The sequence below is a fragment of the Agelaius phoeniceus genome, chromosome Z (assembly GCF_051311805.1).
Source record: "Agelaius phoeniceus isolate bAgePho1 chromosome Z, bAgePho1.hap1, whole genome shotgun sequence".
Taxonomy (NCBI): Eukaryota; Metazoa; Chordata; class Aves; order Passeriformes; family Icteridae; genus Agelaius; species Agelaius phoeniceus.
The window spans coordinates 84486410-84504252 of record NC_135303.1 but is presented as its reverse complement, the minus strand read 5'-3'; the positions used below and the strand labels follow the sequence as shown (position 1 = coordinate 84504252).

Here is a 17843-nt window from a genome sequence, read left to right as displayed (position 1 = left end):
GTGCTGAGCTATGCATGCCCTCACCAGACTCCCCCTACGCATTGCTGTGCTGCTTCTGAGCTCCTCCCTGCAGCAACATCAAGCCATACAGACCAAAGGGCAGTGATGAACCAGGGTGAAGGCTCTGGCTGCCCTGATGTCGCAGTTTAACCACAACTGGCAACTCAGTACCACACAGATCCTCACTCACTCATTTCTCCATGGGGAGAAAATTTGGCGGGGGGGGGGGAAATTGTGGGTAGAGATAAGAGCAATTTAATAATTTAAACAATATTGTTGTTGCTGTTGCTGCTGTTGTTGTTGTTATTAATAATAATAGAAATTAAAAATCATAATTTTCATTAAAAGGAGAAGAATAAAACCAGACTGAATTAAATGAGGCACAAAACACTTGCTCACCACCCACTTATTGGTACGCAGCAGTTATCAGCAACTCCTGGGAATGGTGTTCCATGGCATGGAATATCCCTTTGGGCAGTTTGGGTCAGCTCTCCTGGCCGTGCCCCCTCCTGCTTTCTTGTGCACCTGCTCCCTGCCAGAGCCTGGGAAACTGAGCAGTGCTTGAGCTAGGGTAAACACTGCTGAGCAACAGCTGGAACATCAGTGTGTTATCAGCATTATTCTCAACTGAATCCAAATCACAGCACTGAAACAGCTACTGGGGAGAAAATGAACTCTATCCCAGATGAAACCAGGACACGTGCTCTCCTGTAACTGGTGCTGTGGGTCACAGGCCAGCCCACTCTAGTATGGCCCTGCTTGTCCCAGCACTGCAGCCAGACCAGGTTCTTGGCATCTGTGCTCCTGCCTCACGTCTGGCAGAACCATAAGCCCTTCAGGTGTGCTGCAAAATCCCTGGGGAGTGTTACTAATTGCTTGGCAAGATGCAGGAGTTGAAGAAATGCTGACACAACCTTGTGAGATGAGCGTGGAGCTGTTGAGAGCCACATTTCCTAGGTCCAGGTCAAGAGGACAAGGAAAAGCCCTGTCATCCGCTGGGCAGTGTTGAAGGATGGGAGCATGGCCAGGTATTGTGGGATAAGGTGTTCAGGCTGGTTCAGGAGCAGGGTGGGTAATGCTGGAGATGGTTGCACTGTCCCTGCCTGGCAAGAAGTGACCGGCTCCTGGTGATCTGTGAAGGTCCCATCCCTGTAGTGCTGAATCACTGCAAGGATGTGGACTTGGAACTGTTGGAGCAAGTCAAGAAAAGGGCTTTGGAGCTAATAAGGGGACTAGAACATCTCCCCCATGAAGACAGGCTGAGAAAGCTGGGGATGCTCAAGGTTCAAGAGAAGGTTGTGTGGACACCTCAGAGCAACCTTCCAGTATCTTAAAGGGGGCTACAGGGAAATCAGAGAGGGACAGAGGGACTTCATCAGGAACTGTGAAGTGATAGACAAGGGGCAGTGCCTTCAAACTCAAAAAGAGTAAGTTTAGATTAGATATTAGGAAAACAATTTTCTCTGTGAGGGTGGTGAGGCACTGAAACAGGTTGCCCAGAGCTGTGGATGTTCCAACCCTGGCACTATTCAAGGCCAGGTTGGATGGAGCTTTGAACAACCCGGTTTAGTGCAAGGTGTTCCTGCCCATGGCAGGAACAAGATGATCTTTAAGGTCTTTTCCAATACAAACCATTCTGTGATTCTGTGCAGTTGTGCTCACGTGGCCGCACGTCACATCACCCTGGGTTACACGTGGTGCAGGCACAGCCAGAGCTGCCTGTCCCTCCTTTCAGAGGTGAGGGTTGGCTTTCTTTTATCAGTGCTCTCAGTGTTTTCAATTTCACTGCCCCCATGGGGCTTCCAGCAGACACGCACTCAGCTGGGTTCAGGCATCAGTGCCCCCCAGGCACAGGCACTGGTGTTTGCTTGAGGAGAAGCAGAGCAGGGAGCTGAAATCACTGTCCAGCACTAGGAGACAGGGATGGATGTGGATTCTGTCTCCATGGATGTCACAGCTCTGGCACTCAGACATGAGAAGCATCGACGAGATAACAGGAGGCAGCGAGCAAATGCTGCCAGGTGCTGTGCTGACTATGCTGGGAGAATATTAATGACACTACAAATATTTGCAGCCTTCATGCTGCACACAACCCCTCAATGGCTTTGCAGCTGAAGTGACAAGGAGGCAAAGGGGGCACAGCAATGTGCCTGCACAGCAGGGACCTTGCCAGTCCCTGCTGGCATCTGGAAGAGGGCTGCTGCAGCCTGCAGCCATGGTGCTGGGTGTGGAACATGCACGGCCCTGATGGGCTCAGCAGCACACAGGCACTGGGAAATGTAGTCCGGCTGCATCCACTGTCCCTGGGTGCCACTGGACACCACCAGGCTGGGGCTGAGACCTTCTCCCCTGTACCCTGGGCTCCTCAAACTGGCCAGGCTCCTTTCGCCCTGTGATGGCCCCTGCTGAGCCCTCAGCTCCTATTTCCCACAGGGCAGAAAGCATGAGATGTTTTTCAGGAAACAGCTGTCTCATAAACAGGGAGCTGGGGAACATAGAGGACCTGGGGGTGGAGATCTGCAGGGTGATGTGTGGTAGTGTGGGAAAAGAGCAGAGATCTCCTGGCACAGAAGGAAAGAGGAAACTTGGGACCGAGAGGCTGCACCCACATTCTGGAGACAAGCACCAAAGGGAGTAAGTTGAGTCAGCCAGTGCTCTTTGTCCTGCTCACCCCTGTGTCTGCACAGCCTCTCCAGGCTGGAAAACCCTCGTGCACTTTAGCCTTGTGCCTGCTCTGGCTGCACACCCCTGGCAGCAGCAGCCATTGATTTTCCAGAGCATTTGCAGAGAAGGAGTCTCAGGTAGGGATAGGCTCTTGCACATGGGTGCAGAGGAGGGGACTGCTCACATTCTGGCTCTGGGGCTCTGAGCAGGGCAAGGCTTTGGTCAGGGTGGATTACTGGTGGCTCAGGACCCCAGTGCCACACTGCTGTTGTGGAATAGAGGTGGGAGTGCAGCAAGGACCAGGTTTCCTGTGTGGAGAGCCCCTGCACAGAGCCTGGCCAGCCCACACCTGTAGTGTGCCCTGATCCTTACAGGATAACTCTGCACTTCTACAGCTCCAGCCTCCCTAAGCTGGTTGAAAGCTCCCACCCCTGCTCTGCCTGGGTGATGCACAATTCCCAGCAGGCAGGGTGAAGATGTTTACTAATCCCTGAGCCTTTTCTCTGCAGGAGAGGAGGGGTGTAGAGCCCAGAAAGAGAAGGGCAAGGAGGACAAAGCCCCCCTCCTCTCTCCCCTGCAGATCCACGTGAGCAGAGTACAGCCAGGGAGACCTCCTTCCTGCTTTTCCTCACCAGGGATTGAGGAGCTTAATTCAGGGTTTGCTGCAGGCTCAGCCCAGCCTGACTTTGCACCCAGCTGCTTAGTGTACTTGCCTGCACCATGGGAGGGATTTGGGGCACTGGAGACTTTTAGCCATGTCTCAGCTCAGCCCTGCTGTGCCAGGCAGGAGCAGAGCGTGATGGAAATAGCACAGTAGAGTTACCAGTGCTGATGAGAGAAGGGACTGCAAATCCTGCAGCAGCAATTTCCACAGTCAGAGCCATCTCCAGGGCTTTAATTTATCCATTACAACTTAATTGGATGTAAACCCAGTCACTTGTGAGCAGCAGGAACTCTGATCAGGCAGTGGTCCTGAGTTTCTGTCTTCAAGATGCCTCACCAGGCCTCCCCATCCCTGCTGTGGTGCCTTGACCATCAGGAATCTGCTACACTCAAGTGGAAGGGAGAGGCTCTCCTTGTTGCCCTAGGTGTGCTGTGCTCCTCTGAGCAGTGTCCCACACCACTAAGGAGCTGCTCATGGTTCATCAGCATGCTCACATTTCAGGTGCCAGGGCTGAGCCCGGGTGGGCACCCACTGCCACCCATCTGAGCACTTGGTGTCCACAGCTGGACACCAAGGCAGGAGGGCACAGACTGAAGCCTCCTGACCCCACAGGCAGATGCTGTTCTCTCTTCTCATCCACGGAGCTGCTCCTGTCATTTTGTCAGGCTGTTGTCAGCAGGACTGACATGTGAGGCTGAAGAAATGTAAGAATGTGGCCTATTGCACAGCACTCCACCCCATGGCTGCAAAAGCCTCCCTGGCACATGCTATCCAACACCCTGGCAGGCTGGAGTGGTACTGGTGAGGAAAAGGATGGCTCAGACCCCATGAGAGAGGGACTGGCTGAGCCCTATCCTCAGACTCTGCCTCCCGAGATGTAGGAAACTTGCCCTGCACAAACCCACTCCCTCTGCAGGCCTGGAAGAGCAGGAATACCATGAATTCCTAGGGGGAGGGCAGGGCACTGTTCCCATTATAAATAAATAGGAGGCTCAGTTCCCTGCTCTAGCCCACAGGGTTATTCTCCCTCCTGAGACAAGGAAGAAAACGCAGCTCATGCTCCAAGGTGTTTATGTTGTGCTTGATGGCACCTGGAGCCAAGCGGTGGCAGAAAAAATGCCACACCAAGAGATACTCCAAGTGGCTGCTTTTCCCAGCAGGAAAACCAGCTGGAGTGGTGCAGGGCATGTGCAGCCAGTCCTGCCACACAGGGGAAAAGCTGTTTGAGGGGACCTGCAGAGTCAGGGCTGTGGCAGGACCCAGAGAGGAGGCTGGGGCAGGGCTGGGCCAGCACAGGCAGGTGGATGCCAAGGAGAGCGTCAGCAAAATGTGTGGGACTGAGCAAGGGCAGATCCAGCTGCAGAAAGTCCCTGGGCAGGAAGGACAGGACGGATCAGCCTCAGAGCAGGCAAAAGGCCTGAGGTGGGGGAGCAGCAAGCAGAAGGAAACCAGGGAGAAGTGGAAGAGCTCAGGAAAACAAGGAAGGCAAAAGGGTGCCACAGGCACCGGGCATGCTGTCACTGAGAGGCTGCTCCTGCCTGCTCCTCCGGAGGACAGATCCACTGCCCCTGGGACACCACCCAGGCTGGGTGCATGGACAGAATCTGAGCCCCTGATCCAAGGGCAGAGATCCAAGCCTCTACCAAGGGGGCTCAAACTGCCAACAGCTACTTGTATGGGGGAACTGGTCCCACAACACTGTATAGGGTGGGGCTGGATATATGGGGAGATCTGATCAGATATCCATGCCTTTTGTCCGTCCATCAGGAACTGCGTGCTACAAAGACAAAGAGAGTCCCGTAGCTAAACGGGGAATCCCGGCAGGGCCCCGGGAAGAAAGGAAGTCCCGCACCTACAATGTGCATCCAGGTGGGACCCAGGGGAGGAAGACTCCCACGCCTCTAAGGCGCATCCAGGGGTTGAGAACAGTCAAAGCCCTGTATCCGTGGGGTGTGCCCAAGCTCTGCCCCGGGATCTCAGGGCCTCTGGCGCGTAGGGAGACGCCCTCTCGGCACCCACCGGAGCCCGGTGCGGTGGACGCGGACACCGCGGCGTGCGGGACCGGGCGGGCAGCGCGGGGCGGGGCAGGGCGGTGGCGGGGGGGCTCTCCCGCCGCGCTCGGCGGCGACGCCGGCGGGTCCCAAGGAGTTAAGGGCTGTCCCCGCCCCAGCCCCGCCCCGCCGGTGCCAGCGCTCGGGGCGGCGGAGGCGCAGCGCCGGGCCGCGGCAGGGGTCGGGGGGGCGCCGGCGCCGGGCCATGAGCGCGGAGCGCCCCGGAGCGCCGCCCGCCCCGCGCCGCCGCCGCCGCCGCCGCCGCCGCTAGCATCGCCCCGGGGGCCGGGAGAGCGGCGGCGCCCCGGCCGCGCGGCTGCCCCGGCGGGGATGTGAATGGCGCTGGGGGTGCTCGGCGGGACCGACATGGAGTGGGAGAAGCTGCCGCGACGGCCCGGGGAGGGCGAGGGGGAGGCGGCGGGGCCGTGGCCGGGCTGCGGGCGGCTGCGGCCCTCCTCGTACCGGGCGCTGCGCAGCGCCGTCTCCACCCTGGCGCGCATCGACGACTTCTACTGCGAGAAGATCGGGGCCGGCTTCTTCTCCGAGGTCTTCAAGGTGTGCGGGGCGGGAGCGGGGATGGCGGGCCGCGGGGCATCCCGCCGGGATCGGGCGTCCCCCGGGACCGCGGCAACAGCGCAGCCCCGGCCGCGCCCTCGGCTGGGGACCGCGATCCCCCGGCAGCCGGGCGAGGCTGGGGGCTGCTCCGGGCGGTGCCGTGCGGAGCGGACCTGGGCACGCCGCGCTCGCCCCGTCCCGGCCGGGGCGTTGTGCCTCCATCGCCCCGGGCAGGGGGAGGGGAGCGGCGGCTCTGTTTACAGCCGGGGAGGCTGAGCGCTCCGAGCGCCGCGCCGTGGGGTGCGCCGGGGGTCGGTGCCGGGCAGCCGAGCCCCGGGGACCCCCGGCTGTCACAAGGCTGGACAGCCGAGCCCGCCCGGGGTGTGCCGGTGGCAGGGAATCCAGGTAGCGTTCCTAGCCACTCCAAGGTGATGTCCGGCGTTGCCGGGCCTGCTGAGCAGGTGATGTGCAGGATTCCCCGCGGGACCCCCACGAAGGTGTTTGGCTGTGGGACAGGGGTGTGATGCCGTAGAAGAGCAGGGGGCTGACTCCTGGCTAAGCCCCCGGAGCTGCCTTTGTCCTCTATCCTCTCTGGGACTGTCAGGGTGGGGATGGCTGTGTGTGGCCCCTGCCCAGGATAGAAGTGTGTGAGTGCTGGTGGGGAGCTCGGGCAGTGAGGCAGAGGTGCATGGTGGCAGTATCCTGCCAGGCCAGTGCCCTGCTGCTGGGGACGAAGGGCTGTGCCTCGGTGTCACCACTACCTCTCCCGGCAGAGGGGAGGTGTGTGCATGTGTTGTTTTGAGCCTCGGCATCACTTAAGGTACCATATATACTTATATACCATAAGCCACGGGCTAGCACTGCCCTTAAGTGGTGATCTAGTAGCTTCATATCCCTCAAAGAGCATCTTAGGGCTGGGCACAATCCCCACTACCTGCCACCACAGTCACTGAGGTCACAGGCAGCTCAACCATCAGGACATTCACATCCTGGCAGTACCCTGGGGTCCCTCTCCAGCCCTGACACCATTCCCCACTCAGCAGAGGGACCCCAAGACCTGTTTCCTCTTCAGCCACCAAAGGGGTGTCCTGTGAGGGGCCATGGAGAATGTGCAGAGAGGTCCCTCTCCTCCATGCTTCCCTCTGGAGCTCCCAGTGGAACCATGACCTCCCTGCTGGCTGGGTTTCTGCTATTGATCTCTGGCTTGGAGTGCACAACAGCACCTTGGAGCAGAGGGAGGCATTTAATAATGTCAGGCGTGGATATGGCTCTTTAATAATGGATGCTCCCGTGTCTCAGCGAGGCCACAGTCTCTTCTTGCCTCGCTGTTTGTTTTCCCACTCTCTGCAGGAGCCACAAAATGCTCCTTCTCCCGTACACTCTTCAGGTTCTTGTAGGGCCACTGGCACGTAGGATTTGGGGGACTGGTGAAGGTTGAGGGGTGGGAAGGGATCAGGATCAGTAGTCGACATGTGTGCATGGTGGCAAGGAAGCAGGGATGGGAGGGGGCCAGATGGGGCTTTGTGCTCGTGCGGTGGATTGAGTCCAAGAGCTCAGCAGGATGGTGGGGTAAGCCCGGGATCTGAGCTGGGGTTTGGCCGCCAGAGCTCGCGAGGAGGATAGGGCTTGGCAGGGCAGCCCAGGACCCATTTTCCTCCCACCTCCCTTGCTCCTTCTGTAGCTTTCCAAGGCTGTGGGCACTTGAATCTGCCTGCTCTGTGTGGCTCCTGAGCCGTATGTCATTCCAGCCTTGGTGGGTGAGGGGGACAGGGAGGGGACCTTGACATCTCTGCCCCTGCACAGGTAGCTCGATCCTGGTGTGGAGCTGAGCCAGGGCCAGGCAGGGTGCTGACAAGCATCTGACTGTCTTCTCAGCATTAAAACCAAAGGGCTCAGTGTGTCCTAGCCCTGGTGTCCCAAGCTAGCCCCTCCAGTCAAGCACCTCTCTCAGAAAAGCTGTCCAGAGCAAACAGGAGACACCAGTGACAAGAAGCTGCTCTTTTTCATGGCACTTGTTCATAGCTGATTCCCCACTGTGCTGCAGAGCAGGGCTGTTTTCCCTCTGGAGCAGCTGTTTCTCATTGCCTTTCCCTGTGCAATTTCAGGGGCACTAGCCCCCCCATTTTCTCAGATACACAGACATTGCAGGAAGCCACCTCTCTATTTCCAATTGACTGAGCAGATTGAGCCAGGTCTGTTTGTGCCAGGCATTTTCTCCAGCCCTTAAACCATTGTTGCATCTCTTCCTTAAATCCCTGTCTTACTTTCCCATGTGCTGGCTGCAGCAGACACAGGGGCTGTGGGCAGCATCCTTGGGGCATTTTCCAGAGGCCTTCACTCATCTGAATCTCAGCCTCGTGCCCTGATGTTGCACATCCTCTTGGAAATGCCATCTCCCAGGGTGCAGCTCTATGATGTGCTCTGTCCAGCACCCCATTTCCATGTTGTGTGTGTGTTTGTGTGGTTTAGCAGCTTCCAGCATGGGCATAGCTCAGGAGAGGGTTTTGGCATCACTATCACTTGCCCGTCTCTCTGCTCACTTCCCCACCAACCTTTGGAGTTTTCTATTTATTTCCGATTTTCCGGTGCAACTAATGGAGCAAGTCCCTTCCTCTTATCTGCTGCCCTTCATCAGGAACCTTGCCTCGTTTTACAGAGCAGAATGAAGCAGCGTGACACTGATGGGGAAACTAAGGCAGGCAGGGAGGAAGTGAATTAGCCAAGGTCAGCCAGCCATGGCAAGGCTGGGAGCAGCCCTGGCCCCGCAGCTGCCGCTTGGGAGTCCTGGGCACAGGAAACGTGTTGTGCTGACCAGCTGGAGACCTGCCAGCCCCTCTCCTGCTCTATCACAGGGCATGCTCCAGGCTCGCCAGTCAGGCCAGGCAGTGATCTGCCACCACAGTGTAACACTGGCACTGCCCCGGCCCCTGCTGTGCCCACAGTGCCGCTCCTGGGAGAACAGGAGGTGGGGGTTGCTGGTGCTCAAACACCCTCCAGGAACAGGTGCTTTGTCTCATCCTCAAAGTCTGTCTTGACTGATTCTGCCTTTTCCATTTGATGAGCACGCTTTCCAGCCCCAGCCTGTTGTGTTACTGGGATTCCTGTGAGCTCAGATGCAGTTGTAGGTGGCTGTGGGTTACCTCATGTAGTGGCATTGCTACCTCCCTTGTCCCTCTCCTGTGTTCCCCACAGAACTCTCTGGGGTGACGGGTGCAGGATGGTGTCCCTGTGTGACTGTGCCCTGCCTGTGTGGGGCAGGGGAATAAGCAGAGGGTGGGGCAGTGTGCCAGGCTGTCCCCAGTGCAGGCTGCAGGGGGGGTGGCTGCTGAGACCTCCGGATGGGGAGATGTCAGGGAGCTTTGCCCCGTGTCTAGACGGGAGTGCCGGCTGTGGGGAGGGAGCAGGCCGTCTGCTTGCTCTGATTAGCATGCTCTTTAAATAAGACTCTAATTTCCGCTGTTAAAAGAGCTCAGATCCCTTGTGCCCAGGCTGGGGCTGCCGCCAGCCCGGCCCATCCCCCAGCCCTGTGTGCTGGCGGCAGATGGGATGGGGACCAACATGCCACGGCACCCTGGCTCACCCGCGGTACCCCCTGAATGGACCGGCCATGTGGGATGCCAGGGAGCATCGGTGAGGGGTGAGGGCTTGCCTGTTTCCTGCAGGGTGGGGGACAAGTGGCTTGCCCTCCCCCTGCAGCCCCACATGGCTGCCCGGCTTAGCTCAGCTCCAGGGAATGCGCTGGGATTCCTGGGCACCATGCCAGGGTGCATGAGAGAGGCAAGAGGGGACACCTTCCTGCCCGAGGAGGTTGTGCTGCCTGCTGCCTTCTCTGGATGTCAGTGAGGGAAGAAACCTCCTTAGTGGGGGGCTTCGAGCCCCCTGCAGCCGTGGCTGATGCCCTTTGCTGCTGGGTCTGTGTCAGGGGGTGGCCAGGGTGCTGGGCTGGTGCTGGCACCTGGACAGACTGGGTAAACTGGCCAGTGCCTGTGGGAGTCATGGAAAGGGAGCATAACTCCTTCCCTGCTGTCCCAGGTCTGGGCTGGCCTTGAGCTGTCCCAGGTGTGGGCTCGCCTTGCAGGGGAGTTGGCAGAACAGGGCCTCACAAGTGAGTTCATTGGACAGCCTCAAGGACATCATGCCCCATGGGGATGGAATCACAGAAAACAACGTTGGGGCAGGGCTGTACTGGGCAGGAGCTCCTGGGATCCCTGGGATAATTCCTGAAGAAGCAGCTTTCGCAAGACCTTCCCTCCCCCAGGCTGCCTCTCCTCCAATCTTAAGGTGTCCAACCCCGTGTGACTGCACTCAGCCCCCACTCAGCCTATTCCAATGGCAGGTGGCTTTTTAATGTGGAATTCAGCCACGGGCACCTGTCAACCGTGTGGGGCTGAGCTGGTGCCCACCAGATGCTGCTCCCTGATGCAGGGCTGCCACTGCTGGCAGGGAGCTGGCCAGCCCTGCGGCCGTGGCCACCAAGTGCCAGCCCTGTGCATGCCACACAGCATTCCTGGCGTGGGCGCGTGGCGCCGGAGCCGTGCCGCCTCCAGCCATCCCGGCGGGCATGAGCCTGCCTGCAACACTGAGCCCGGTCCTGCTGTCTGACAGCTGCTGGTGCCAGCCAAACTGACCCAGCCAGTCCTGCCAGCCCCACGTGGCGTGGGAAGGGAAGGAAGCACTGCCACCAGGAGAGCTGGGTCAGGAATGATAGCTTTTGCTGGGCAGCACCCTGTGCCAGACGCTGGGCAAGGCTGTGGATCCTGCTGGCCTTGACCAGGCTCTGCCTTCCTCAACCCCCGGCCCCATGGGGAGCTGGAGGGACCAAGGGAGACTGTGCCCACCCTGCTTTGGCCACCTCCTTAAAGCCTGCACTGAAGCCTGGCTGAGAGCCCAGTTTCTGTTTCTGGTGCTGCCCTCAGCTGCCCCACCGACAGGGATGGGGTGGAGGAAGGACAGCGATGGGTGAGATGGGGTGGGGTTGCCCCTTGCCCTTGGTCCATGTGTGACCAAGGAGTCCTAGGATGTCAGGATGGCGTTGGCAGCAGTTCCAGGTGCTGCTGGGCAGTGGTGTGGTGAGGAGGGTAGTGAGCACAGGGAGGACTTGGAGCCCCATTAGAGGGAGTGCTCTGGGTGCTCCCCACAGCAGGCACTGCAGTTTCACCCTGGGACAGGCTCTCCCTGAACCCAGGAGCTCAGTATGTCCAGTGCTCAGCAAGGAGGAGACATGGGGAAATCCACCCTCCCTTCTCCCTGCAGCATGGTGGGGTGCCAGGATAGGGGCCTGTGGTGGCAGGTGTCTGGGCTGTCCCCTTGCCACTTGTCAGGGTCCATTCTGAGCTCTGCTGTCACGTGGCCCCTGTTGGTGGGTCAGGAGGGCCAGCTGGCTGTCTGGGGCTGGCTGGAGGTGGCACAGGTGTAACTGGAGTGGGGTGCCCACAGGCAGGTGTCTGCTGAATTATTCAAAGCCTCTCCATGAGCTCAGTGAGCTGATGGTGGTACGGCACAGTTATTGCCTCTCACTTCCACTCTGACTGGGACTGGTTTGGCATCAGTGCACACAGACATGTAGAAGGACTTTCATAGAGCACTCATTTTCCCCAGGGCCTTTTGAAGGGATGTGCTGCTGCCCCGTCCCCTGTGTGTTTCCTGCTGGATAGATCCCCATCATGGCATGCATCCCAGGGAGCAGTGCCGGCCATGGGGTGAGAGGAGAGCCCTGGAGGGGCCAGCATGCCAGCCTCCCTCTGTTGTGGTGGGGACAAGGGCCAAGCTGTGAGCAGGACAGGGGTGCTGGACATCCTGCCTCCAGCCAACCCCCTGTGTTTTTCCTGGGAAGGCAATCCCTGACGTGAGGGGTGTTGTGGGGGTGTTGTGGGGCTGGCCAGGGGCTGGCACCAGCTCAGCAGCCTCAACCAGCATTGACTAAAAAGGAGAAGAGCAGGGAGCTGACGGCAGTGCTGAGGAATGCCTGCGCCTCCGTGCACAGCTCCGTGTGTGCTGGGGGGCAGCTGGGATCCACTGGGTTTTCCCCCCGGGCAGCTGCTGCTCCGAGGCGGGGGTGGCATCCCACCCCCAGCACCTGCTCAGGAGGGGACCCTCAACACTGGTTTGGTCCCCCCATAACAGTGTTAGGCCAGGGCATCCCATGCTCTTCCTTTGCCCTGCACATGCCAGGGAGCTGCAGATGGACGGGGTGTCCGTGCTTGGCCATGCTCCAGCTGCTGTTCTTGGCGGGGGACCAGGCCCCCAGATCGCATGACAGTGTCAGGCTGGGGCTGGCTAAATATACAGCTCATCCAGGCTCCATGGCCTGCCAGACTAGGGTCAAGCACTACAGCTGGCCACACCTAGAGCTGGTTCTGAGGGGCATTGTATCCCCTCCACCCCGTGCTGGTACGGTCTGGCTGGGTGGTGCTGACCCAAAACCAGTCGTCCCTGATGCTCCCCAATCGTGTACCTGCCTGTTCTTAGAGTGGAGCTGGGCTCACAGCTTATAGGAGCTGTTGTTGCCTCTCAGAGTTCAGGGCAGTGTGGCATGGTGGAGGGACCATAACAAGCAGAGTGCCCCAGGAAGGATGGGGCTGTGTGTCATCAGTCCTGGGAGTGCTTGGAGATGTGGGGAAAGTGCCCCCTAGCCCTGGTGGTCCCTGGGGTGCTGTGGGATGCTTAGCTCCCCTCTCTGGGCTGGGATGGGAGCCAGGTGAAGCCTGGTGTCCATGGGGGCTGCAGAGGTGGGACTCAGCCTTCCCTGCATCCCCTCCAGGTGCGGCACCGCCAGTCGGGGCAGATCATGGTGCTGAAGATGAACAAGCTGACCAGCAACCGGGGCAACATGCTGCGGGAGGTGCAGCTGATGAACCGCCTCTCGCACCCCAACATCCTCAGGTAGGACCTGCTTCCCCACTGCCAGCCCCCCCTTTTCCCAAGCCTGGGGGTTTGGAGCTACTGCTGCTGCTGGATAAGCTCCTGGGGCTGGGCCCTGCCACAGCCACCCTCAGATCCCCTCTGTCTCACAGGTTCATGGGGGTGTGTGTGCACCAGGGACAGCTGCATGCACTGACAGAGGTAAGAGTGTGGCAACAGCCGTGAGTCTCGGGGTTCCTGCAAGCCTGGGGAAGGGACAGTGACGCCTATGGGGACACATTCTTGGCCTGTGACATGTGCAGACAAGGCCTGCTGGGAGGCTGTGGTGTGGGTTGGTTGGAATATGCATTAGGAGGAGAGATGGGCATGCAGTGTTAGGGAGGGGAGGGATGCTGTGATGCAATGGCCTGGCTCTCTCCATCAGTACATCAACGGTGGGAACCTGGAGCAGCTGCTGGACAGCCCTGTGCCCCTCTCCTGGTCCATGCGTGTCAAGCTGGCCCTCGACATCGCCCATGGCCTACGCTACCTGCACTCCAAGGGCATTTTCCACCGTGACCTCACCTCCAAGGTACGGGATGTCCCAGGGCACCGCATTACCCCTGTTGTCCCATACCCGTGTTGCTGCCTTGCTGCCCCAGGTGTGGCAGGCTGTGGAGCAGGATGCTGTGCTGTGCTGGGGCATCCTGAAACCACTGGCCAGGGAGGTAGGGCTGGTGCACTTGGTGTGACAGGTCCTCCTGTGCCCACAGAACTGCCTGGTGCGCTGCGAGGCCAGTGGCTACACAGCTGTAGTGGGGGACTTCGGCTTGGCAGAAAAGATCCCCACCTACAGGTATGTGGGCAGCATCTGCCTGTCCATCCCCATCCCTGGAGCCCACTCAGAGCAGAAGCTGGAGAGGGATGAATGTTGGGGGTGCAGCTAAAAGGGTAGGAATGGTGTTGGCACAGGGTGTCCCCAAAGGGGACTCCATGACTCTCAGAAGGCTGATCTTTATTATACTACACTTATTAAGAAACCCATCACCCTTATCAGACAGTCATGATACAGGTGAACCCAATTGGTCCTTCAATCCAAACACCACCACCAGTGGTCAGTTAAGAAATCACCCTTTGGTAAACAGATCTCCATAACACATTCCACATGTTCACAACAACAGGTGCAGCAAGTGAAGATAAGAGTTGCTTAGCATTCCTTTCTCTGATCTTCTCACGGCCTTTCCCACGATAATGCCTGGAAAGTTGTGCATTGCTCTCTGTGGCCAGAGAGGTGCTGCCACAGGAGTGAGGGTGGTGAGATAGTCCCAGGACTATCTAGGGGTGACTTCAGGAGCAGTTTGGGAATGGCTAGGAGGGGATGGAGAAGAGGGTGGTGTGACTGGGGAGAGATGAGTTTGTAGAGTGCATGGAAGAGGCTTAGCCCAGGAGGGGAGATGGAGATGGTGATCTGGGCTGCTGCAGCAGGAGGGTGGGAGGTTGGCCATGTGGGGGACTGGGCAGCCTCTGATATTCCCCATGTCTCCTAGTGAGGGCAGCGAGAAGGAGCCACTGGCCGTGGTGGGCTCCCCGTACTGGATGGCACCCGAGGTGCTGCGTGGGGAGATCTACAACGAGAAGGTGAGGCTGCCCTGTGTGGGGCTTTACTCAGGCTTGTGCTGCCAGTGGCTTGCAGTCCTGGAGTGCATCCAGAGGGAAGGAATTGGGCATCCCTCTGGTGACAAGGTGCCAGAGCTCCAGTGTGGCTCTGCAGGGAGGAGAAGGGCTGTGGCCTTGCAGTGTGGTGAGCACATCAGCTCGGGGCTGCAGGGTGCCTGATGAGTCCCTGCTCTTTGCAGGCCGATGTGTTTGCATACGGCATCATCCTGTGTGAGACCATCGCTCGTGTGCCAGCTGACCCCGACTACCTGCCCCGCACTGAGGTGACTCTGGGATGGGAATGGGGATTGTGGGCAGCAGCACTGGGGCAGGGACCACTTCATCAAACGAGGGGCGGGGGGCGTTCTGTGTTGGGCAGAGCCCTATGTGCAGGACTGGTCCCACATCTCAGGGCCGGGGTACTGTGTTCCCCTTGCTGCCCAGGGAGGGATGGTCTCTGCTGGTAACCTCAGAACCCATAGTGAGCTTGGAAAGGAGAACAGGGCAGTTGCATTCAGGCAGAGGGCAGAAGTGGTATCTGTGTCATAATATCCCCCAACCTTAGCCCATCTTGGGGTGACATCAGAGTCCTCCCCTGCCGTGTCCCTGCTGGGGTGCTTCCAGGTCCACGGTCCTGTGTGACAGTGCAGGGGGTAGGGGGCCAGCCCATGTTGGGTCCTGTGGGCCTTGTGGTGCCCCAGGAGACCCAGCCTTATTCTTCTTCCTTTCCCTGGTGCAGGATTTTGGTCTGGACGTCACCACTTTCCGCACCATGGTGGGAATTGACTGCCCAGCGGCCTTCCTCCAGCTGGCTTTTCACTGCTGCAGTGTGAGACTCCCACCTCTGCTGACTGCCCTTCCCAGCCAGGGCAGGCAGGCAGGACAGGCTGCCTTGCCTGCTCACAGGGCGAGCGGGGAGCTGCCTCTGCTCTGCAGGGCTTCCTGGGGTGCTTGAGGAGGCACAGCCCTGACGGGGAATCTCTGCTGCCCACAGATGGAGCCCACCTCCCGCCCCTCATTCCTGGAAATCACGCAGTGCCTGGAGAGCATCCTGCAGCACCAGCTGGGCGCCGAGGGTGCCAGGACCACCCTGTTTGGCATCGGGGAGAGTCTGCCTGCATCTGGAGCTGCAGCCACACTCACTGGTATGTGGGCGTCTCAGGGACAGGCCATAGCTGGGTGTAAAGGTGAGGGAGTGTGGGGTTTCCCATCCCACCCCATCAGCTATAGGGGAGGAGACGGGTGTGTGAGGTCTGTGGGATAGAGCTGGTCCCTGTTCCTCCCTTGGGGTGCACCCCTACTTTGTTGGGTGCCTGACAGCCCATAGCAACCCACATGGGCAGCTGCTGGCTGCTGGTGACACTCTCCTGTGCCCATGCCCAGGGGTGACCAGGAGGTCAGCCAGCCACACCGAGCAGTCGCCCCTGTGTGAGCTGGGGACACAGCACCTGCAGCCAGACCAGCGCCTGTCCCGCAGCCAGTCTGACATGTTCCCTTCCAAGTCACCTGCCCTGCTGTGGCCGCTGGAGCCTTACAGCGGGGCCAGGTCCAAGGAGACGTCCCCCCGTGTCAACCCCTTCTCCCAGCGTGAGGACCTGAAGGGGGGGAAGATCAAGCTCTTTGACACGCCGAGCAAGTCGGTCATCTCGCTCACCTTCGACCTGCCGCCCCCTGCCCCGCTGCAGCTCAGCAACCCCGTGACGCCTGAGCCCGCCGTGGAGGTGCAGTGCGACTTCTCAGCACCCGCCACCAGCCCCCGCAAGTGCCACTCTCTGCCCTCCTCTCCCGAGCTGCCCCACCGGGGGGGCCTGGAGCTGGCTATGGGGTCCTCTCATCCCACTGACCCCCAGCCCCCTGCCCTTCTTCCTCCCCCAGCCTGGGGAGGAGCCCCCAGCCCCAGCTCCAAGGCAGAGGAGCAGATGGACTGCGGCCCAGACAGCTCTGAGCCGCCGCAGCCCACCCCGCTGCCCCTCAACAGCAACTTCATCCGCACCTCATCCTCGGGCACACGGGCCTGGCAGCCAGACGTGCGGGCCCCCAATGGGCTCCTCATCAACAACAACCACATGATGGTCAGCAAACCTCTGGCCTGGGGCAGCGGGCTGGAGCACGGCTTCTCTGAGCTCAGCATCTCCTGTGCAGCAGCGCTGGAGCGGACGGAGCGCTCGGCCATGCTGCCTGGGCACAGCTCTGGTGCCATGCTGGAGCAGGACGAAGTGCTGCCCTGCCCTGGCTGCTGCCTCAGTCCCTTCAGCTTCAGCTTTGCCTCCATCTGCCACCGGCCAGCGCCCAGCCCGCCCCGCTACCAGAACCTCAACTGCGAGGCCAAAAGCCTCATCTGCCATGATCGGGGCCAACACCAGAAAGCCCCGGGGCCAGTGCTGGCTGAGCCCAGCCTGAAGCTGCCGGAGGCACAGTCCTAGTGATGGGGACCCTGGGGAGTGGGGCTGAGTCCAGCTGCCCCTTGCACCCCTCTGCAGCCACAGCACTGGGCAGTGCAGGAGCCACAGTCTGGCACATCCCACGGTCTGTCATCACTCGGCACGTGGTGGTCACCAGTGGCTATGGTGCCAAGTGCTGTGGCTGCCGCGGCGCTGCCCAGGCACTCAGGCACCCACCCCACCAGGATCAGCCTTAGGGATCTGCAGGGAACCCTGGAGGTGGGCTGGGTCTCTGCTGGGGACCAAAGTGCAATAACACTGCTGCCCTGAGCACTGCCCCGAGCGGCAGGGCTGGTCCCCCGCGGGGGCCACGGGGCTCAAGCCCTGGATCCAGGACCCCCTTTCCCCAAGGGCTCACCCCTCTGCAGGCTCTTGCAGAGGGGTTTACAATGGGCTTGCTACCTTGGGAGAACTGGGAGTTCCCTGCACCCAGGCGGGTGAGAGGGACTGGGCGGGGGTAGAGAGGTCAGCGTGTGTATGTGTGTTTTTGGGGATCCTGGGGGGCTGGTGGGTGAACCCATGTATGTCCACAAGCGTGGGGAGCACAGCCAGTCCCTGACATGGGGAGAAGAGGGCAGGGGACCGTAGAGGGGCAATGCCTGTGGGCAGTGCACGGGGAGGATTGCCAGCACTGGGGTTGTCCCTGCCTGACCGATGCTGAGGGTTGGGTGCTGAGTCAGCACAGTGCCTCACATCTCCCTGGCACGCAGGTTTGGGAGCAGGATGCTGGCAGAGGGGCCAGGATGCCATCCTGGCATCATGGGGATGGGGCCAGTGGGCAGCACAGCTAGGCTGCCTGGCCCCCGGCAAGGGTGGGAGCCGGCTTTCCTCCCTCCTGCACAATGCACTGGTGAATGCAGAACTCTTTGTGTTTTTTATTATTATTAATAATAATTGCTAGTAATATATACCCAGCTTATTTAAAGTGTTCATTAAAAACTGAATGTCCCAGCAACTCTGACTGCTGGTTCT

At 59.6% G+C, this 17843-nt stretch overlaps 1 protein-coding gene across 1 annotated transcript; it reads left to right on the top strand.

Moving 5' to 3' along the window:
• The first annotated feature begins 5453 nt into the window (after positions 1–5453).
• On the top strand, positions 5454–17832 carry TESK1 (testis associated actin remodelling kinase 1). Its single transcript, XM_054652383.2, has 10 exons — positions 5454–5934; positions 12695–12816; positions 12948–12996; positions 13220–13366; positions 13548–13630; positions 14322–14412; positions 14631–14714; positions 15170–15259; positions 15425–15575; positions 15814–17832. Exons 1-10 carry the CDS (start codon positions 5716–5718, stop codon positions 16851–16853), a joined length of 2076 nt encoding a protein of 691 aa, XP_054508358.2. The 5' UTR covers positions 5454–5715; the 3' UTR covers positions 16854–17832.
• The last annotated feature ends 11 nt before the right edge of the window (positions 17833–17843 follow it).